The sequence below is a fragment of the Filicampus tigris genome, chromosome 13 (genome assembly GCF_054856515.1).
Source record: "Filicampus tigris isolate MCC_2025a chromosome 13, RoL_Ftig_1.0, whole genome shotgun sequence".
Lineage (NCBI taxonomy): Eukaryota > Metazoa > Chordata > Actinopteri > Syngnathiformes > Syngnathidae > Filicampus > Filicampus tigris.
In genome coordinates, this window is record NC_141229.1 from 6,466,318 (window position 1) to 6,490,169 (window position 23,852).

Consider the following 23,852-nt stretch of genomic DNA (forward strand, 5'->3'; position numbering starts at 1 on the left):
CAATTATACAGGTTAATTTACAGCTCTTTACTCTGCTAAAGAAAGTCTGCCAATACAGCAGGAGTTTTCATATTTAGATAAGACTAGTGTCTTTTATGTTGTATTCTGCATTTCTACAATACAGGGCTGTTTTTGTTGATTTAAAAACCCATTACAAAACAACAGTTTTTTGCAGGCTGCAACGGATTAATGGAATCTCAATTAATTTTGATGGGCAAAATAGATTTGATAAACCTGTGTGAGTAAATTGAGTTACTACCGGAGCTTGGTCATGGAATAAATTAAATTTATATATAAACGCATGATACAAATTACAAGAAAATCTCTATTCAGTGGAGAAACTGTATTGTGAGCCACAATTTTGGTCGGCATGTTTCTATTGGTCGTTTTATCGAATTTCATGGGAAAGCCATATTGCTTGATGTATCAGTGCTGTGCGGTGAGAGATGACAATACGATGCATCGCAATATCCATTGTGTCCCACCTCTCGTAAAAATATGCACTGGATCGATCGCATTCCATGTCATAAGTCGATTTGTACTTACTTGCCTATCGATACAACACTATAAGTCATTTTTACGTGTTCAGGTCCATTTCATTTGTCATCTTCCCCATCCCGTCTCTCCCCTCCGCCGACACAGCTTGAGAGTGGACCTCGCCGTCGCCCCGTGGAAGCCCTTTGCGAGCTGACCACCGGCTTCCAAGATGAGCGCCAAAGCGGCTATCAACAAGGAGGTCTTCGTACCCCACGACGAGAAGATGTTGGCAGCCGTGCAGGTGAAGCGGAAGACCAAGAAGAAGATTCCTTTCCTGGCTACTGGCGGTCAGGGAGACTACATGACATTCATCTGCCTCTCAGGTCAGACCTTTTTAATGTCTGCCTTAATTCCCAAGCCGATGTCTGCAATCATGAGCTTGTTTTCCTCTGCCAATAAAATGACACACTAAATGAATTAAGTGCTGAGCTGTAGGTCAATACAGATTGAATTAACGCTGCAATTGAATCATTGTTTCTCTACAAATTGGTTTAATTTTTGTTTCGCTGCCTGTTAATTGAATCAGTCATGCATAGCATTCGTGGTTTGAACAGCATGGGTCTGGTTATTTGTTTCAAACGATCATTGATCTTTGAAGTCTTTACCGCTGTGTTCGTACTGTGGGTTTGGCTATGTGAAATTGAACTCTGGTGCGATTACTCTGATAGTGTGGTTCGTTTGGCCGAGTGTGACCGCTATACAGACCACGGTTAATGTAGGGAAATAGCTAGTCAATTGAATTATTATTATTAGGGCTGCACGATATTGGAAAAACATGCGAAATGGATGTTGACTATCGCGATATCGATATTATTGCGATATTTAACGTGCCTAAAGAAATGACTTTTTCTTAATTATCTAATGAATGAAGTATATTTTTTTTTCATGTGGCAAAATAAGCAAGCAGTATGTTCCTTAGCTGATTAATTGTAATTCCCTAGATAATGTCCAACTATTGGGTGGCAATTCACATTTAAGTTTGCATCTGACTGGTCAAATTCAGATAAAAGCATACAATTCCATAAGAAAATGATTGCATGTCTTTGCAATATGCGTATTGCACAGGCCATTATCGTGAGATCGATATTTTTTTTGATATATTGCGCAGCATGTTCCGTCACTTTACGTAGCCTTGGCCGCAACTCCTATGTAGTCAAGTGGCCCAGTGACGTTGCTCATGAACATGTGTCTGTGTAGCTGCCTACTTCATGTGGCATTTCCTAAGGTCGACGTGTGCATTCGCTATAGAGCCACACAAAGAGCGATTCTTCACTCATGGCTTGTTTATGCTGAGTGAACACTAGGTCAATGCATGCACTGTACATGAGAGTTGGGGGAGGGGACTCTCACAGACTTCCAGTAGTATAAAGTTGAAGCCCTCGGGTTATACAGTGGCCGAGTTATGTAATGTGTGGTATGTCACAGCTGAAGGAGGACCACAAACTAAGTCAGGAGCCTGACTGTGGAGGTAGCTACATGCAAGAAAAGTGCCAGCACCGAGTACCGCCATTAACGCTACCCGGAGCCGTTTAAAGGGATAACTTCTGGTTCAGCTTGTAAAACGGAGTTTGTAGTCCCTGTATGACGACCAAGCGTGTTTGTCACATTTCTTTTTCAGGAGCAGTAAAGCCATCTTTTATAGCTCTCAAATTTCTATAAGTGTTTTCACACCACAAATTACGGTTGTCAGACAGATTTAGCACCAGAAATTCCATGAAATTTTTCCATTGTGTCGGAGTGACAACGTGTACATGTTTGCTTCCCAGGACGGAAGCTGTTTATTCAACGGGTAGCATCGTAAACCAATGCATTAGCATTTCATTAGCATGATAGTTTGCATTGACTCAATCGCTGGATTAAATAAACTCAACAAAGTCCAGTGGTACCTTGTTTTACAAGTTTAAGTCTTTCATGACCAAACTCATGACTCAGGTTACTTGTTTTTCAAACCTATATTCCAAGTTGAAATAAATTTAAAATGCCATCAATCTGTTCCAGCTCCCGAAAAAACACCACCATTTTTTGGTAACGTTTTTCAATATAGAAAAATAGCACTGTCGTTTATTGTATAGCAACACAATCAAATTTATCGGTAGCCTAATGAAAGAAATTTTAATGAAATAAACTGGTTTTATAGATTGTAATCACTGCACGCTTGGACAAGCTAGTTGTGGTGTTGGATGTGTGCATTTAAGGGGCGTAGCCTAGTGACTGACACTAGGAACTTGGCTGGTTAGTCTTTGTGTGAGTGTCAAGACATGAGTTTTGGCCTACTGTACCTGCTTGCGAAAGTTCTTATTTTGTATTTGTGTGTTGTGATTGTTTTAATGTTCAGTAAAGGGCTAAAAGTGCATCGGTGACTATTGTGCTCCTTTTCTTTTCGCTTCCCCCGAGCGGCGGTGTATCTGAAGTTCACTCGTAACTCAAAAGCCAGCAAAAAAAGCAAAGAAATCGACCATGCAGCGGCTCGTGAGTCGAAAAAAAAATCCTAAATTTGTCAGTTCATGAATGCTGTTTATTCAAATGGTAAAAATGGGTCGCAAAGTAAAACAACATTTAGCGTTTCTTGGATAGTTTACATTGACTCTGTCATTGGTTTATTAAATCTAAGTAGCGGCATTTGTCTTCACTTTTTGCTGGTGTTCAAAAAGTAACTGCGTGGGGAGCAGTTTGAACCTGATGGACAGTTCTGGTTGCCAATGCAGGTTCTTGGTAAAAACATGTTTTCACAGGTCATTTAGCCACACACTTTTAACATTAAACATGTAAGGTTGATGGATGGTGTTCATTGGTTATGCAATCAATAACAGCAGTCAGTGTGATGTTTTTCAGCTCTTTGTTGGACCTCTGATCATTCCTTCAGTTTTGGAAGCGGCGGAATAATAAAAAGGTCTGGCTTGCTCCCCGCTTGGAGAGCAAAGCTTCTTGTCCTGCGTGGCTCTTTGAAAATAAGACTGGGTCTCCTCGCTGAGCTTATTGTTGTTTGGCCTCGAAAGTGACCTCGTATTTCAGGCAAATCTAGAACAACGCTATTGCTGTGCTCAATTTTTATTCAATCCATTCTCTCTTTTTTTGCGTGCTCTTTTCCAAATAAGGTGCAAAAGCAAACCTAGAGTCCCGTTAGCCAGTCAGCAACGATATGGCCAAGTAGGCTCGTACGGAATTGTTTGAACGCCCTAACAACAACATCATAGGAGTGTTTGCTGGAAACAAGCCAGCGAGCGGCTCAACATGGTCCAAGTCAGTTAGTGAGCATCGTCTTTGATCGCTGGGCTCCATGCTGTGCATTATGGTTGGACCTCGGGGCTCAAAGGCTGCGCCGCCCACAGAATGTTTGGCAAGAGAGAGAGAGAGAGAGAGAGACGAGAGGCCCGTTGAATAAGATAAGACCCAGTAAATGTTTCACCAGCGTGGTCCAGACATTGATTCTCAACAGCATCTCTCTCCACTGTACAGTTTCAGAAGTGCCGTTATCGGATTCCCACCGTACAAGTTAATCGCGTGCGACAGAAAATCAAAACTAACGGTTGAAGTGCTCACAGGGAGACAAGCGACTTGACAGCCTACATTCAGGTCGTTGCTGTTTCATTTGAGGCCTGTTGGCGACATTACGCCAAACTGTTTCTGACTTTCAATAGTTACCACATTAAATATGTTAGACAAGTGTCATGTTCTGCTCTGTAAACAAATACGCTGCAGCTAAACCTCTGACTGAATTCCTCAGTTTTGAGTCAGCGCTAACAATTAAAAGGCAAATATACAAACCAATGTTGAGGTTGTTACTATTACACTGAAGTCTTGTAGGTATCTGTAATGTGCATTTCAACCTGATATCAACTGTCAAAACCAATTAAAAAAAACCTCACAATGTTGTTATAAGTCTTAGAACTTGTCATGCTAATGCTAAAGTGGTAGCGTTGACCTGTGCCAAACAATACGCACCAATACCCGACCTATCAAATTTTGTCTTAGTTTTGTTTTCGACTGTCAAACGGGTACTGTAATTCATTTCACTTTTGCGTAATTAATGGAATAATGGGACCACCCATCGCTCCTTATTGCCCTCTCGTGTGCATATCCTCATTACTTTTTCTTTTTTTTTTTTTTTAATCCATCTTCTTCTCTAGCTATATCATTGTTGAGTTGTTTTGGAGTGCCCATGTTATCTTCCGAGCAAGCCCATCCGTAATCTATTACAACACAAGCCTGGTGTGTTTATGCTCTTGTGAGAATTTCAATGTGGGTTGCATGTAGGAGTATTCTTGAGAGAGTATTCCACCTCGTGCGGTTGCGCGGGCATATTGTTAAGGTTGTTTGTTTGCATGTGTAATTTGAAAGTGTAGGCCGTCTCGTAGGCATCCACGTGCCTGGGAACCGCTTCATTTGGTAACATTCAACCGCATTTTGGTTGTATTCACAAGTGCAGGTGTTTAGTGCTTATATCTGACTATTTGATCTATTTTCAAGAGAAACATATACGCTATCGTTACCGGTAACCGGATAAGCGGTAGATAATAGATGGATGGACACATAGGCTATCACTGTTTACATGTATCGAACGCCTGATGTAACCCACATTCATGATCGAATTAAGTGAAGTTTCCAGACCAGGTGCTCCATAGAATTAACCCACCTTATTTCGCAAGTAAAACATTTCCGTTCTCAATAATTTCCTTCAGGAGCTTAGCTCGGTGTCAATGTTTTTGCTTCAGGCCACCTAGTAAATAAATTCTGCAGTTTACTCCTCGGGCTTCTACGTTTCAATCCCTCCCTTGCTTTTTTCATCATCAGCTCGCTGCCCTGAAGCTATTGATTACCTTGTGAGATGGATGGGCTGTGAGCCTTGTCTAACTCACTGCTAAATTAAGCTCCAGAGGCCAGATAAATTATATGACTGTTCAGACCTACTGTAAGTCTGACTTTCTGTATTCTTTGCATTAGCAAGAATAAATCCGTTTTTGTATGTATTTGTGTATAGGTACTTGGAATATAGGTATGCACTGGAACCTAATTTCCAAAGTTTGGGGACTAAGCACTGGGTGTGAATGTCTTAAAATCCTTTTGTTTATCATTATTAATGTGGCGCGTAATAAAATTGCATTTTGAGGGATTTTCCATACTAAAAAAACTGATCAAAGGGGTCAAGTTTGTTCATCCTGGTTAAGTCTTAGTCTTGGACTTTTAAAAAAAATATTCCGCCCCCCCCCCCAAGCCAGTTTCACATAGTCTATCATGAGTAGAGTAAAGTATGCTTTTGGGATTGAAGAAGCCAGCGTTAATGGAGAAAACCCACGCAAGCCTGGGGAGAACATGCAAACTCCACATAGGCCAAGGCAAGTAAAGAGGACTTAAAAAAGGACTTTGCACAAATATATTCTACACTGTGGATAAGTGATGTGACCAAAAACGTCTTGGGAAGTTTGGTCGGATGTTTGTTAATGAGGCTACGCCAGACATGGGTGTGTGGGCGGCCTGCGTTCTGAAGAATGTTGCCTTCTGTAGGCTTTTTGCGGGGCCCGTGTATGGCCTGCGATTGATGCCAATCTCCAAGTGTTCGCAGACGAACGGCCCACTTACACTGGACTAATAGTACATTCCATGCTTGGACATTTGTGCATGCATACCTCAGTCGCTCCCCATCACGGCGGACCTCATTTGTACTAATTAGCCTCTTGCTACAGTTCAGCTACTTTCCAAAACATGGACAAAGTTCGCACTTTCTTCCCCACCCATCGTGAAAAACTCCTCCTCCTCCTCCTCTCTGTCCACCATGCTCATATCTCAGAGGGCCTTTGAGGCTTGGGAAAGGCCTCTGTGATTGATTGACTAGAGCTCAACTGGTGAGAGGAGCTAAGAAGAAAGATAACCTGAGGGGGAGCTGCAAAGAGTTAATTGATGGATTGAAGACAGGTGGACTGTGAGAGATTAAAGCTTAGGTGCAGTGCAGGTGGACCGAAATGTACACAATATGTGCATCGGGGTGGGTGGAAACGTTGCACCGCAGTTTAAAATCTCGACGTGATTATACAGTAGGCTTGTGCGTTTGCAATCCATCCGATCTCCCGACAGCTCCGCGTTTCTGTTTTATACCAAACTCGGCCTCATCCATATTAATCAGCCACTCCCGAGTCTAACTGTGATTCACGGAGCACCCTATCTTTTTCTCTATAATCCCACAATGTAATTTTATTTTTGTATTATTTTTGTTTATGTGCCTCTTCTCTGTCTGTTGTAGAAGTCCAGAACTTGGGTCATGGAATGATTTCGTAGCATGTGTTGAAACACAGATTGAAATTAAGATTTGAAATCAGGAAGTTGTTTGTTGTTTGGCAGTGATGGTTCAAAAGTGTTCCCCTGCTCTATTACTGTTCATTGTTTGCACTACAGGTTGACATTTTTTTTTTTTTTCGAATGTGACGACCATTCCGAACGGCCATTGTTTCCATCTGTTCACCATTCGGGGATCATTTTCGACATCTAATTGGACATTTGTACTAGTTTTTCAACGGAATATCTCTGTATGAAGGTAGTGAAGCTGTCCAAGTGTAAAAATAAATCATTTAAAAATAATGCGGTACTTGACTGCCGTGACCACGACCATTCAATAAAGGTCTGAGTGAACTATCTTTTATCTTTATCTATTTATTCACAGCACTCTGTGGAAATATTTGATTTAAAGCATATATCGTTTTTTTGACTGGTTTTGCACAAGTTCACTTCCGGGCTCACGTCACTTTCCTGGACCACACTAGTCACAGTAATGTTTGATTGAATTAATTCTCCATGCTCCTTCTTGACCAAACTTAGGGTTCGTGGGTGGAAAATGGAATGAGTGATCATAGCAATCTTTGGGTGTGAAGTTTATTTGAACAGAATAGGATCAACTTGATTGTTCAGTCGAGGAAAGAAATTTGGCATTGTTCCCGCCGAGGAGTGTTCAAACATGTCCACGGGACGTCATATCAGAGTAGCCGCAAAAATCTCACTTGGTTCAACTACTTCTCAGAATCGTGCTTCCAGTGTGGACATAGTAAGCGTCCACTCCCAGCAGATGAATGCAAAAACAAACTTTTCACTCACATCACTCGGCACCTCATCGATTACATTTAGATTAAAGGAGTATTCAGCAGATGGTTTAATCCGAGATTTGGATAACCTCCCAATAAAAGACATTTGACTTTGTAGTGGATGTGCAAGGAGCCTTCCCACCTGGTGCCGTCTCCACGCTCATCGGGGTCGGCATTACCACAGCACCAGGCGTGGTCCTCAGTTCTCTGCGTTGACAGTGAACAGGTTGCATTTCTGGCCTCCTTGCCGGGATGAACTCTTGAACCAACGTGTTGTGTGACGTGTTGATGGCACCCGGCGGCAGGAAACGGAGGAGGCAATTATTTGCGATGACCACACCGCCACATGGTTTTGATCATGTGTACTCTGGCCGTATGTATTGGCTCGGACGTGACAACCAAATTCCCCACCTACCTGGAAAAAGTCATCTTTCTGTTTTTGTTTTTGCGAGGCTTGCCCTCCAAATTCTTGCTCTCATCTACACAATTTGAAGAGAAGCAAAGAATATCAAAACAGACAAAAAGCTGACATCCAGCAAAGGTGAAGGAAAGGTGGCATAAAGGTTGGGAGATTTGACTATCCGAAGAGGCCCCCGGAGCTTTGAGATTGGAATCTCAACCCCGACCATCCTGTGGAGTTTTCATGACCGCACTATGTACTCTGGCTTCCCCCCGCATTCCAAAAACCCGATACAATTGAAGCCTCTTGTTATCTTCTTCACAGGTGTGCATGTGAGTGTGAATGGTTGATTTGTCTATTTCTCTTGCAATTGACTGGCGACCAGTCCAGGTTGTAGACCACCCGTCGCTCCAAAGTCAGCTGGGCCCGTCTCCAGCTCACCCGTGACCCTATTGAAGGAAAATGCTACATAAATTGCAAAGATGGACATAGATAGCTTACAAATGGCAGGTATATGGCAGCTAGATAGCCAGTTATAGTGCTAGTGCGAGACAACATTGGCTCCATCTTAGACTATATTTGTATTTTAATTCCAAGGGTAATGGGAAGAAAATAGGAAGTAGAAGTACAAGAATCGTACCAAGATATAACCAGTAATGGCTCAGAAGCAACATTTAATTCTGCGGTTCAGTTGTCAACATGACTATTTTGGACACAGTAACATAGCAAAAAGGCATTAGTGAAACGTGCAGAGGAAGTTTTAGTAAGACTGCTAATTGAACAGGTTTTTGAGAGTGGTGAGTCCATGGCGGGTCAGAAGTAATGGTGGATCAGTTGAACAAAGCAAAATAATGCTCTCCTGCTCTTTGCCTCTGGACCGTTATTTATATACTTGTTCCTCATCGCTTTCTCGGTTCCTGAAGTCCATTAATTCCTGCTGCTCAATTGTTTCTGGATTCTCATGGATGCACTTAACAAACTTTGGATGCTTTGAGAGGCCATTGCTGCAGTCCCAATAGGATGTTTGCAAGCTGCTGTCCTTTCACAATCCTCTTCTACCCCGCTATCAAAAAAATGATCAAATAATCTATCTGACTTGACTGACAATTCCCCTCTATCTTAGGTAAATCGTTTATTTATTTTTTTTTTTTTTGTGGAAATGATTGCCCACTTGCTAGGTTTCAGTTTTCCGGCTAGAGCAAGACGAACTGAAAAATTTTACACTAAAGATAATTGCGTTAGCAGTTTTAGGTACCGTGGCTAAGAATTCTGTCGATCATGTCAGCTTTGATAGTGTGAACTGGTCACAGGAAAAGAGTGAAGTTTTAAATGGGAACATTTTGACTTAAAATGTACTGTGATATTTCCATGGTTGCCAAAGTTGGAGTTCCCAATGTTGCGTTGATGCTCTAATTTCTCAAAACAAACAACACAACAACAAAAAAAACACATTTACTTTTTTTGATTCATCTTGAATGTTCAAAACTTTAGCTCAAAGCCTAAGGCTTTACTGGTGTATTGTTACCCTTTCCATTCTATTTTGTCATTTTTATTTGTTTAGGAAACTGAGTTTCAATGTGTTGAATTATTGATTTATTTTATTCTAATTTTATTCTGTAAGGTCAATTAATTTAATATACCAGTAGTCTTATACAACTTAATTCATTTGAATTTGTTACAATATGCAGCATGCAATTTTGAGGTAGTTCTGTTTAAAAAAAAAAAAAAAAAAAAAAAAAAACCCACAAAAACTGGAAAAAGTTTTGGATATGACACAAAAAATGCTAACAATCAGGCAACCGATTGACAAATGGTCCTTGATTTGTTGAACTGTCCGCCTCCCAAGCATATCTTAACTTAATGGAAACACGACTAAAAAAAACATTCTGTTGACCTCTAAAAAAATCAAACATCCCCTTAAAAATTCCCCCTACAATAAAAAACCTACAATCTACGGCTGCAGCCAAAACGCCCATTGATCATATTCCTTGTGAATAAAGCACATTAACTTTATGGATGGACATGACAGATATGACTTTGGCAGCATCCCCCATCGCGTTAATCTACAGGTGCAGCCCGTAAATCTGCTCGGTCCGACTCCCCGGATGCTTCTATTTGTCATGAAAGATTTATCTGACTTATTAGAGCACAATACCTGCTCCGCCACTGGGACTGAGCGGAGGGCGAGGCAGGGAGGATAGGAGTGGATAGTATCACAGGAAGCAGACATCTCATGAGTCCTAACCTCTTAAAGTCCTTACTGGAAAGAACAATAATAGTCCTTTGTGCTTCAAATGGAACAAACAAGACCTGAATTTTTTTTCTTAAAAACAGACTTTGGAATGGCAACCACAACATAAAAAAAAAAAAACCTAAAAAAAATCTAGATAAAAGGGTGTGCATTACCTGGCAGCAACCGATTGGGATGCCGTTTGGAGGCTGAAGAAGTCAAGATGAAAATAAAACGACATCATCAAAATGTCATTTAGACAGAGATTATTCCATCAGTTATTGTTTGTGTAAACCCTAACATTTTAAATTAATCTGTTAATATTTAAGGGCATTCAGTCGAATCTCTGTACGTGACCACTTGTTTATAGACAGACTTCCTAGGCTTCAATCAGAAAATCACTTTAAAAAGAACATTATCAAGACTGTGAGGTTATGTTTGTTACACATTGAATCACTGATCTGTATCAAATGTATATTGTTAGCCTTATAGGCTAGGTCATATTTGAACATTTTTGGAAAACGAGTAAAAAAAAAAACCCAAACAATTTTAACAAGTACCTGCTATTTTTTTAAATCAATATTGTCAGAGTAAGATCAAAAATTTGTGTGTCCAACATATCAAGATCAACTTTGAGGATAAATAATTTTCCCTGTTTGTAGACCTCTGCTATGGCTCAGCCTTTTCAGGCAGCATTTTTCTAATCAATAAGAGGGGTTTCTTTGTGGCTTTGTTTTTTAATCAACACAATACGAACGCTTTCCAGATTGCCAGATAAATTGCTACGCATTCATGACTAAATTAGGTGAAAATAATTTAACTAATTTGACTTTATTTTTAATTTAAGCAGCCCTCCGGTATGATTCAACTTCTCCGGGCACTTAATACTGAATTCGACACTGACATTGAAATAAGTTGATGCCATAAAGAATAACATGCGTATCAATTTATTGATCATTACGTTTCGCCTCGGTGGATCAAGGAACTTAAGTGAAATGCCTTTCCCCAGCGGCAACCAGTTTTTCCTTTTGTGCTCAAGTGCTACTTGCAAATGCTCTCGTCTCCCTCGAGATCACAATGCAGTTCAACTTTGTATTGTATTATGTATGAATTGAATTACTCACCGGGTGTTTATCATCCGCTAGGTCAACGGAAACGGTTCAGCCGAACCCTTGTGGAGCCTCGCTCGCTGTTGCAATTTACAACCCCTTGAATGGCAGCAAAGGTGTCTCATACCTAAAAGCACATAAATAATATAATATATTATCCGTACCTGCGACAAAAAGAACTTATCAAATTATGCCTGTCAGGTTTCACCTTGTCTCCTTGTAGAGCCACAATCTTAGAAGGCATATTTAGTTGACCGCGCAGGCTGTTGGCTGACTGAATGCATATCATAAGCCGCGGCAAAAAAAGTCAGTCTTGAAGCAGATTCTGTGGCGTCAAAGGTTGATTGTTCTACTGAGGACTCACGATGAAAAACGGGATTGCGAGGGCCCATTTATAGCTGCTCGCAGCTTTAAATGACAATTGACCAGTATTGTTCCGGCAAATTGTCAGTTGCATGTAGAAGGAGCATGCACAGCTACACAACCTACAGGATGGCATTCCACTACTCAGCTGGATCCCAAAAGGAATCTACTAATCAAAAATGTCCACATTTTTCGTTTTAGGTTTAGATAAGCACTTGAAAGCGGTCGTTGTTGTCAGTTGTCGCACAAAGTACACCACCTAATTTGAGGTAATGTGTTGCTTGAATGTAGGGCAGGGTGATTATGCAGAAAATACTTCTCATGATTATTTTGATTGCTATTGAAATCGCAACTATTAAAAATGATTTCAAAATGTTACATTATCCAACTACCGACAGTTAACCCCCGCACACACCACACACACACACACACACACACACTTGGAGTATTTGAATGGTGGGAAAGTGTTTGTGCGCCTATTGGTGCAGCAGTGAGACCCAACGATTAAATGCAGAACTTCTATAATGAAAACAGACAGATCTGAATCCAGTGCACTTGAGTAATTGGACCCAGCGGGCAGACATACATACGTACGTACCCTCACGCCTCATCACTCTTCCTTTGCATTTATCAGATAAAACCAGCCTGTTGTGAGATTAGAGTGAATGGGCTCTCTGGACTACGCTTGGCTTTCTTGGCCAGCAACAAATCTAGCAACAGCGGTGAGGCAAAGCCAGACTCCCATCAGGTTATCGGAAAGAGACATCGCCTTGGATCAGCAGGTCAGATTTGGGAGTACTTCGCCTTCTGAGCAAGCAACACACCATACGGCTAAAATGTTTGAACTGGCAAATGTCATCCTAGCAAAATATTTCACAGATATATGTTTAGAGGGCTTCCTTGACCGGCATTTTTTTTTTCTCACCCTTTCAAGGACTTGCTGCGTTTGTCATGCTTCCACAAAAGAGGAGCTTATTGTCTCTTTCTGATGAGAACAGTGTACAGCAGGTCTTTGGTTTATGACGGGTTCAAGTTTGCGAATGCAATGAATAATGTGCAGGGGGGGGGTTAGAATGTCATACACATATTTAATGTAATTTTGACTTCACTACTGTGTCAAATACTGCAGTCTATGACTTGTTCCGACCCGTTCCACTGTCGAAAAAGAACTCTACATAAACCCACTGAAAGGGCACGATTACATTTTTTTTTTTCTTGAGCAATTAAAAATGGGTTTACAGTGACATTTTATAATGCCTACCACAAATCACTGTTATTAGAAAGCTTCTCGCCCATCATTTTTGTTGTCAGTACGTGTAAATGACGTGCAATAAATAACGGTTACCGACTACTTGCAAAGCTCTTGATGCATGAAAGCCCGTCATACATCAATATCAAATTTTGCCGGCTCTTGGTTCATTAAACCAGTCAGCTTTTGTGTTGAGTCATTTGTTAAAAATTGTCATCAAATGCTTTGAACTGCAAACTATGTAGAAACAATGCCTTGAAATAATAATAATAATATTAATAATTTTCATGAGCCAGTGGTTTATTGTTGGCATGGTTGATTGCCACTTTACTCACCAGTTGCTATATTTCTATTGTGTACAGCACCTTTTGCACACAATAAAATCTGATTTCATCATAAAGTTCTGTTAGCATTTAGCTATTCGTGGGCTTGGCTCCTCATTCTTTCTTTGCCAATATGTGTTAGTTGCATAATTATACATGAATCAAAAAGTGTGTATGGGTGTGTATTGTTTTTTTTATTATAAACAACAAAAAAAAGCGCATTTTGGTTCTTTATCATTTTGTTTTTAACGCTTATCTGCTCTTTGCCCTGTTTGCCTACACTGTAACCAGCTGTTTGGTAATGACACATTCATATAAACTTGTTAGTTTGTATTCTTAATCTTCACACAAGCTCATCAATAGAAAGAGAGGCATGTCTTAATTTGAACTCTGTCGAGTAGGAATCAGGACCTCTTAAACCAATTAGGCCTCCTGTTTGTACTGGGACCTGATCAGGCATGTAGATGTATGGCAGTGTTTGGAGAAGCAGAGCAAAGTGGCGGCTAATGGACTCTTTGTTAACCTGACTTGGCTTCAGCTGCGTGATCGATTCGTGTAGGTATAACAAACAAAATTGGGGCCATTAGCTGTTGAGCAATGTGTTGAAAGTTTTTTTTTTTTTTCCCTTATTGATTTTTTTTTTTTCTGTATTGAGTCAGATTGTGATTCAGTTAATCTCAGACCTACCATCATGATTTCATGAAATAAAACAAATGTGTTTTAATTCGATTTTTTTTAATTTAAATTTTTATTATTTCATAGCTTGCAGCCGTATCTCCATTCTAAGCATGCTTTCATCCGAGTGCAGCATATGAAACGTGTGAGTGGCATGCATATTAATTGTGGTAACGAAGGTCACCCGGAGGAACAGCTGGAATCCCCCTCTGTGTCGAAAACACTGGCGGTGGCTAAGTAGCCGCCTGCCGCGGACCAAGCCGAAGCAATCAAAAACACCATATGCTTCCTCGCCATCACCTGACACCTTTTACAGGGTTGCCACAGCGAGTTTTAGCCAAATTACTTTGAAAGATTTTTCGGGAAAATATATGCTATCGGACCCAAACTGACAAAACCTGCTTATTAAATTACCAAATGAATGCCAGCTATAAAAATTAAAAAAAGATAAATAAGATAAATAACAGATCCAAGTCTATCGTATCTGATCTAGCTACCATGCTTGATATCTCGTCTTTAGTGTTAATAGTTATAAAACAGGAGTTTCTCAGTTTATTCCGTTCCGACGGCACCACCTCAAGTCGATTGCGAGTCGGATTGCACCTACGCTAACGCAGTAAAGTCATAATTATGATGGAGTCTACCTCTAATGTATGCTAACCCGCTAGTAAATTCACGATTATATCATCTTGTCATATAGTGATAAATTATGGACAAATTCTGACATGACGGAACGGCTCTCAGTCTTAAAACCGGAGATGTAGTAGTGATACGTTTTCCACATTTTCTTTAGCGTAGTTCATCATCACATTCTTCGTGTTTGCCTTGACTTGAATCACAAGAAAACAAAGTGCACCTTGAAGTTATTCCTTTGTCTTGGGTTCCTTTGTGACTTCCAGGATGAGTCGTCACTGTGCTCTTGGGATCATTTCTGTTGGCCGTCAGCTCGTGCTCCAGGTTTTCTCCATTTATGATAATGACTCCAACCGTGGTCTCTGGAGTCCTAAAAGTTTAGGACTGCTTTTGTAACCCTCTCCAGACTGATAGCTGTAGATGTCAATGACTTTATTACTCATCTGTTCTAAAATTTCATTGGATCATGCCATTTTGTGGCGGCTTTTTGAGATCTTTTGTCCACATTCGTTTTGTCAGGTCCTATTTAAACGGTTTCCTCATATTGGATGTGGTCAGTGAAAATGAACAGAAAAATATGATTAGCACCAGTCAATTCTTGATTAAACAAAGGGGGCAAATACTTTTTCCCACAAGGCCAGGTAGCTTTAAATATTTTTTCCACCTTAAAAAACCCCCACCATTTTAAAACGTCATTTTATGTTGACATGACAGAGGGGAAATTATACCATACTAAATAAGAAATTGAGAAAAAGGTAAATAGTTTTTTCACGGCTCTGGATATGCTAAAATCTTGGATCTGCTGAGGTTTTGCATGACTTCATGTACCATTTAACACATTTCATGGAATTCCACTGCATCCCATTTTGCCTTTATCTTTAATCCTTACAATTTAATGAGGTAAAAGAAAAAAAGACAGTTTGCCTTATTTAACATTTATCACGTCAGGTTCGTGGGAATGAACATGAACACAGAGTCTAGCCAAACAACTGTTCACATGCAACACAGTTCATCAGATGATTCTGATTCATTTCAGGTAAAATATGAGTGTGCAGATGTGTTGGGTTCGAAAAAAAAAGCAGTGGGAAACTTGAGAAATATTAGCAGTAACTCATAACAATGTGTAAAGTGACTGACAAATGATTTGATGGTCTAAAGAAACATCCAGATAAAAACTGAAACATTGCTAAAAGATGATTACCACACAGAGTAGTCCATGCAGGTGGCTCATCTCCAAAAAAGTGTCCTGGAACATGTATAATGTTGAGTCGCCGCCAGCGGCTAATGAATCAAAAGAAGTTAAGATGAGCACTGTATGAATTTTAAAGAGTGAAAGCAGACCAGAAAAGTCCGTCCCCGGTGGGCATGTCACTCTTCCTTGTACACATTCATCAAAACGGTGTCATTAGAGGGCACAAATTGCCTCCTCTGCCAAGATAAACCCCCCCCCACACACACACACGGGAAGTTTCATTTGTTCTCCGTGTTAGTGCTTTTTCCCCATCTGGTCTCTCCGCGCAGCAGGAAAGCAGCTGGGAGTTGTGCGAGTGATATTAATCTATGATATCATTCTTCCTTTGCTTTTGTGCGACGGGAAGAACAAGTTGGCCAAAAAAATAGTAAAATGAGATAACCTCAATCATTACCTTCAACACCCCCCCCCCGAGACTACAAAAAGAACAGGCCTGATTATTATTATTTTTTCTTCCCCCCAGCATAAATTACACAACATATCCAGCAAAATCTTTATCGAAGTTAGTGTGTGTTCTGGGCTAAACAGATTTCAGGTAGCCTTGCTGGGGGGGGGGGGGGGGGGGGGGGCTCATCCATGCCCTTAGTGTGAAATCCAGGGCAGTGCCCATCCATCGTCCGACACAGAAAGTCATAGCAGCATAGCAGCGGGGGCCCAGCAGTGTGCTGTCTCCAGGCTGTTCGGTGACATGGCCTCCTGAGGCTAGATAGATGCCATGGTGCCGGTCCACATCCTGTCTAACCTTTAAACCTTGATCGGTACCAATGTGAAGTTGGGCTGTCACGGAACTCACAAGCATTCACGTGGCTTTTGAACCGCCTGAATACCATTCAAGTGCCTGAGCGATATTGGAGTCACCCGTCCCAAGTGTCCTTCAACTGGACACACCATTCACAGCCTCGCGGCTAAACATCCCACCTCTGACATCACTAAAGAGGATTTATGTCATCTCAGATATGAAACCAGGTTTACTGGGGTACACGATCCATACAGGGGGTGCTCGGTTTACGCCAGAATTTGCTCTCCATCATATACTCAAATTATGCATTCAGAAATAAAAGATCTTTAAATCAATTAAGGTGAGAGAGGCATCCATGTTGCTAGTGCCAAAAACACGCGATTAGTGACTAGTCAACGTCAAACTCTAAGCATCGTTGCGGTGTCAAATAATAGTCGACAACTACTTGTCTAGTTTGTACAACCCATAACAAACCTAACCTAACGCAGTAGTTAAACGTTACGGTTCCATCTGATGAACTGATCTCAGCGTATGATGGTATGACCAGTTGTCTTTATCTTCGTCATTTTCCATGAACCCAAAGTAAAATTTTTTTTGGGGTGAATCAACTGGTAGCAAACGAAAATTCTGATTAGGGACATGAAAGACTTGACTAGTTTTTTATTCATGTAAAATGTTAAACCATTTCCTGTACAGATAATAAAGGTTTATCGGTTATTTTCTATGATAAAAGTAGCTTTGAAATAAGAACTCTGAACAGTTTCATTCCATAATAAATTGTGTTCCTTGGTAACTTTGCCATTTAAAACCCTCATGCTCATCTCTGTCAGCTCGGTGATGTCCCCTGAGTGATCTGCAGAGGAAATCAACCTTTAGATAAAAAAAAAAAAAAAAAAAGTGTAATCCAATAACTCCTCTCCCTTACGGAGCACATATAATGGTGCTGTTATGCACAAGGGCATGTTTTTATTAAATATAAATGTGTAGCTCTGTCGAGCGTCTGCCCAACCTCAAGACAAGATACTACCTGAGGAGTGGGCCTGTCAGTTGACAAAGACTATTGATGAGTGTTGTTTGCCAATTCAGTGACGTTGCAAATCAATCACAGGCCTCAAAATGTTTGGAGTCCAAAACTTATTCACACTGTTCTTTGAAATTTTATGAAAAACGAATGGTTGGGGATACAGAATGGATGATTTAAGGTCAGTCAGCTACTTCACAGCTGTGTGTCATGAAACATTACCTTGCTTCAACATACAGTTCTTCCTCAAAGGCCAAAGGCTTGTAAAATTATGATTTCCCCCTTACTTTTTGGGGAAAATCAAATGTTAAGCCATGCTCGGTGCTATTGCTGGTATTTTTATTTTTTCATTATTTTTTGTTTGTTTGTTTGTTTCACTCCAATTGCCGTTCCAGTTCACTTGATGGGGCTCAGCCAGAGCCAGTTATTGACTACCTAGCTGTTATCTTTGTGAACAAATTTATTTAGGTTTAAATATGTTCTGTGCCTATGTCCTGCCTTTTGTCCATCTCTTTGTGATGTTTGACAAGATGGAATTCTGATCGCGTGAAGACGTAGACTGCTACAGTACAGTACAGTTTCCATTCGATCAGCTTCTTGTGCTAGCCGCTGATTAGTTAGCTATTGACTGACAGGCTAGATACTGAGTGCCTCGCTGTTACATTTTATGTACCAAGACTTTGATTGAAATATTCTGTGTCTGGTGTTATGCGTTTGAGTCTGTCCGTTTGTGATTGACAAGAAGGAGCACTGAGTAAAGGCAGGGACATTGGCTTCCTGGGCTAGCGGCTGACTGGATACCTGCTTGTTGGCCCAATGTTTTCTAAACAACATTTTTTTATTTTAATATCCTGTGTTTAGTGTCATACATTTGAGTGTATCTGTTGGTGATGTTCGACAAAAAGGAATGCGTAGTCTAAGATGTAGACTGCTACATTAGCTTCCAGCACTAGCCTCTGATGGCTAACTGTAGACTGGCGAGCTGTCAACAAATTTGATTTGGGGCTACTGTGACTGCTTGCCAGCGTTTGAGTCCATATGTTTGTGCCAAGTGAAGAACTAGAATGTTACTTTAGCTTTTTGCGCTAGCTGCTGACTAGCTAGCTGCATTATGCTAGTCTTCTGTGAGGTCAAAAGGTGAAATTCCCTTTCAAAACACTGCTGTATTTCAGTTGTTGCCGTATTTTTTTGGGTGTCCTCAAACCTGATTCCGTTCTTGGATCTTTTTTGTAACATGGTTGTGCAATCCTAATCCTGTTAAAGCCCTTTGTGTTATACACTGAGACAGCCTCCACTAGACCTTGTTTGAAGGAGAACAGCTGGACGAAGGAAATGAGGTCTGGAGACAGGCCCGAAATGTAATGTTTTGATACATCACATGCTTTCACTTTCAAGGGGCTCGAGGTAGCATTCCCATCTCAGTGAGTTACGACTGAAAACTGTGACATAAAGTACTGCAATAATTTAATGTAACTTGATATAAATAATCTTCATCAAACAACTTGAGTGATTTCATAGGAATTATCAAAGCCATTCAGCATTAAAACGTCTGCCTTGTTGTACGTGACCCAGGTTTAAAGATTTCACTTCTAGGAATTCAATTTATATCATCCTGAAAGCGTAAGTATCCAAGAATGTACTGTACCTTGTTTTGAAATATCCTTGTTTATTTCATGTTTACTGTGTGATGACAACCGGACTGTTTATTATGACGTCTTCTTCGCCTGAAACACTCTCCAGAGTTTTGGCACGTAGTACTGTACGTAATAGACATATTTTCCAAATAAAGCTACTGCAACAGTTTGGTAAATGTCCTTGTATCAACGATGAATTAATCAATTACTTTTGTAACCCTCCTGTTATATGTTGCGGGTGAAATTGACTTTTTTTTCTGAAATTATTGACGCAAACTTTTTGGGGGTGATTTTCATATAATAAAATAAGTCAAAGCAACAACGGCTCAAAGTACACAGGTAGTAATTAAATGGAACGTAAAACAAAGCATTAAAATCTGCGTTATTTGGTACAGATGAATGGAGTTATTGAATGCCGCTAGAGAAGCACATTCATCTCATAGCAAACGTCACAGAGGGAAAGAATGCTCAAGTCAGAGGCCTGGTGTAATTAAACATTTGCCCGTATCCCAGCGCTTGATCTCCAGAGGAATGCATTGTGTGTGTGGACTTGGCGCAACTTGAATAGCAGGATTATTAAGTGGCCCAAAGGTTGTAAGGTGATGGACGAACCTGCGGGGATAATAATGTGCATTTATATAACTTGCAAATGACTTTAATATGATGTGTACAGGTGCAGGAATACAACCTTGAATACATTGCCTAATTGGTTTCTTAGCATCTGCATGAAGTATTCTGCGACTTCTTCGACTCAGCGGGCGGAATTTTGCCCGTCATGCTGCTGCATTAATCAACTCAAGTTTTACTATGTATGTTAAGGGGCGATATGTGGGATACGTCCCAGTAATCAGCAGCGTCTTTGTGCGGCACACCTCTTGCTCGACAGCCAAAACACTGCAGAGATATTAAACGGGTACAGTCTGTCCTTATGCTTTAAAAGAAAACGCTGATTTGCCATGAGTATTCATGTTGCGTCCATACTTGTGATGAAGATAACCTAAGGTCATGTAATTGGCCACTAACATTACAAAGGCTCCTCCTTTCACAGCGGTTCCGAAATTCAACATCTAAAGGTTGCGAACGACATGAGGCATAAGAATTTGTGGTCACTCGGCACAAGACGGAACATTCAGTTCCTTCTGTACTTTTTTTTTTTTTTTTCCCCGATTACCGTAAAGTCCTGTGTATAATACACCCCCCAAAATCAACCTAAAAAGGTAGTTTTTTTTCTCTGTACCTGTGTACAATATGGTACCTTGATTTGTTGGTATCCTTTATCATCTGGTCGCATTTGTGCGAGTGTTTTTAATGCTCCCATAACACGCTATACTCTACAAAACATGATGGTTGAAAGTTGCCCCTTTTTTTTTTTTTTTTTTTTTTTTTTTTACTGTTTTGGTGAAGCTCCTACACTTTCAGCTCTGCTTTTTTGATGATATGTATGATGGTGTAACGGACTGTTTTGCATTTTATAGGTGAGTGTCGCAATGGATGAGCTCGTAAACACATCGCTTGTTCGCAAAGTGACGTTACAACCACAGTAGCAAATTTCGCCGGCTAAAACAGCACATTTGGGTCATCCTGGTCTGTTAGAAAGTGATCAGTAGCAACGGCAACTGTGTCAGGCTGTCAGCATCAAAGTGGACAGAGAGTTATTTACCATTAATCAACTACAGAGGTTTCGAATCCAACTGGAACTCGTCGGCTGCCGTCAACACGATTAGGGAATACGAGTCTGAGCTCTACTGTTCTTGGTCTCGGTTTTTGTATTTTAAATTACCCTCATAATTCAACCTATACTCTGGCGTTATGGAACAAATTAAGTTTGTGAACTGAGTTTCATCTGCACGTCATCACGAGGCAGAACCGCCTCTCAAAACAGGCTAATTTTTGCAAGGTTTAAAACGGCGAATACGGCAGTTATTGAATTTTGGGGGTGTTTTGGCAAAGGCACGTCACATGTTAAGACACCCGAGAACAGTTTTCAGTGTTTAAAACAATCACAAGGTGTCTTAATACAGCAACAATTTGTAGAAAATGTATAAATAAAAGTTGTAAGTAACCTTTAATGCCTTTACACTCGATGGGACTGCCTTCGCTAAGATTGCACTCGTTTTGTATGGCTTGTGCTGATTTTTGTCTCGCTTCCAGAAAGCTTTTGAATGCGTTGTCCTTGGGTGAGTGTTGAATCTGACTGAATAACCGATACAACCGTGGACAAAAGACAACTTTTATTTTTCTTCGAAGTTCGTTTACCCCTGTTGACCTGACGCAACCGCACATTTTCACTACTGAATACGGCAGCTTTGATACTTGATGTTTATCATGTTGTCTACACAGACTATACGGTTGTCCCTCCGTTAATCTCCTGAAGGGCCAATTGTTCACCGAGGTACATGCAGTCCTATTGACTCCTTGTGTCTTGTCACTGCATGGTCACCATTCTGCCTGGGAGCAGACCTCGTACACAGGAGTCACAGTGTTCAAACCTTGTGAAAGCACTCAAGAGGCCTTTTGTTCTACGCCGTTGATGCTGGTCTCGCCACTGCTGACGATAAATCCACTTGGCGGCCTCTCTGAAGATAACAACTATAGCAGAGTGGAGGATGTTGACCTGGAATTCTAAGACAGTTGGATGAGTTCTTTGCCTTCTCTCTTTTATTTTTTTGTCACGCATGAACTCGAGCAGCAATTTGTCACGCGTTGCTGCTGCCTCTGATAATGACGGAACAGATGAATTCATGGTAATGTTTTCCAAGTGTGCTGTACAAAAACGCATTCCCTTGGCAACCATCCACTTGATGTTAGAGCCACTAGCCTCTTTTACACAGAGGTCACACAAAATCGCAGCATAACAGAAGATCTGCACGTAGCTTTTATATAATTTTTTTTTTTTAACCTTTTAATCTGGATTTAAACGCATGTACACTCGTCTTTATCAGAGCATTCCGTCAGACTGACGGAGCGGTCCGTCAATGATGGACACCAGTTTTGCTGACTATTCACGTATGACGGGACACCCTTTTAACGACGATTGACTGAAGTGTGTTTTTCATCCGTTGGAGTAATCGTCTGTGACGGTCCGGTCACTCCGTCACTGGCGGATGCCCTTTTTTTCTGATGTTTTTTGGGTGGACAGACCAACGGACTTCTGACGGACGGACTGACTGACTTAAATGACAGACTGACTGACTGATTGACGGACTGATGACTACAATTCAGTTTGTGACAAAAAAAAATTCTGAAGCTTGAGCACAAAGGTTAAAAAGAAGTGAGATGGCTTGTTATCCTCTTTCTCAAAGGGCATCATTAATGTTTGTTTCAGTTTTCTGTTAGCCTTAATGATGTCATTGTCAATTTTCTCACGCATTTCGTGCTCGCCATCTGTTTCCTGCATCCGATAATATTTGCTTTACCATACTCCTAACATGCTGGGATTTGTTCATTCCGGTATGATAACGGGCTTATTTGTCACCGCTTCCCTCATTTTCCCCATCTCAACACAATTCTGATAATATTTCCGTATTGGATAGCTAAACGTTTGTCGTAAGTAGAATTTTCGCCTTTGGTCTGTGACTGTCATAGCCAAAAACAACAAGGAACTAATCCACTGGTGGAAGTGGCTGCATGTCATCATCAGAGCATGGGAACGAAACCTCAGTGCGGCCTTATAAGCTCTGACAGCCAGCAAGCATGGGAACAATAGTGTTAGCAAGGCTCTTCGTGATTGTCACTAAATGTATACATTTTATGCTTTCACAATGCAGGAAGTCCGTCATTCTCCAATCGTAAAGTCTATCCATAACATGCCACCTGAGCTCGCAATAAACGAGGAAATCAGTTTGTCGCTAAGATGAATAAACATTTGTTGTCAGGCTTGAGTGTGTACCCTCCGCGGATTGATTGATTGTTTCGGTCAAGTCTGCACTTCTAGCTTTAAATCATTGTTTCATATTCTAGACTGCTGGGACAAAAAGTGAAAGTCAACTGAATATGACATGAATTTGAGAGCCTCAAAGTTGTCTCGCACTTGAAGACCTCGCTGCCAGCGTGGGCTTGTTCAACGACCTTCAGACAAACGTTTTCCAACATAAAGTGTCAGGTATCACGAGACTTTCCTATTTAACGGAATAAAACATGCAGTGACCAACATATTTTCACTGTTACATAACTGCTTTTCCAATCCTCGGGCCCCTGTGTTTGTTTACAATACAAAGCTGGTGTCTGTGAATATGTAACTACTGGTAACTGAATATGTTTCTTTTCACATATTTGCCAAGTGTCAGAGTTGCTCTCACATCCAATCTGTTAGGAAGGCGTTTTTGGGCCACACTGAAAAGAAAATAAATACAATTACAGGGGGAATAAAGAAACGGAATACTGAAATGTATTTAGAATTCTTTCAATACAAGATTGAAGTCGTATTTTTATAAGAGACAAATCTTAAAGTGGAAGTCAAGTAAAAAATCTTTCCAATATGTTCTGTATGGCTCCCCTAGTTTAAACACAATATTCAGTTTAATATTGTGTTCGTGGAATATGAATTAAGCAGCAAAATCCATCCGTTTTCATCCATCTCAGGGGACGGCCATTTTGACACCAAAATCTTCCGGGCGGGGC

At 40.7% G+C, this 23,852-nt stretch overlaps 1 protein-coding gene across 1 annotated transcript in view; it reads left to right on the forward strand.

Annotated features, from left to right (window-relative positions):
- The window catches only part of stxbp6 (syntaxin binding protein 6 (amisyn)), a 48,021-nt gene that overhangs the window by 8,511 nt on the left and 15,658 nt on the right, over positions 1-23,852 (forward strand). Inside the window, exon 2 of the mRNA XM_086049104.1 lies at positions 643-860. Within this exon, the coding sequence (XP_085905230.1) occupies positions 707-860 (154 nt within the window). The 5' untranslated portion in view covers positions 643-706. The remainder of the gene's footprint in view (positions 1-642; positions 861-23,852) is intronic.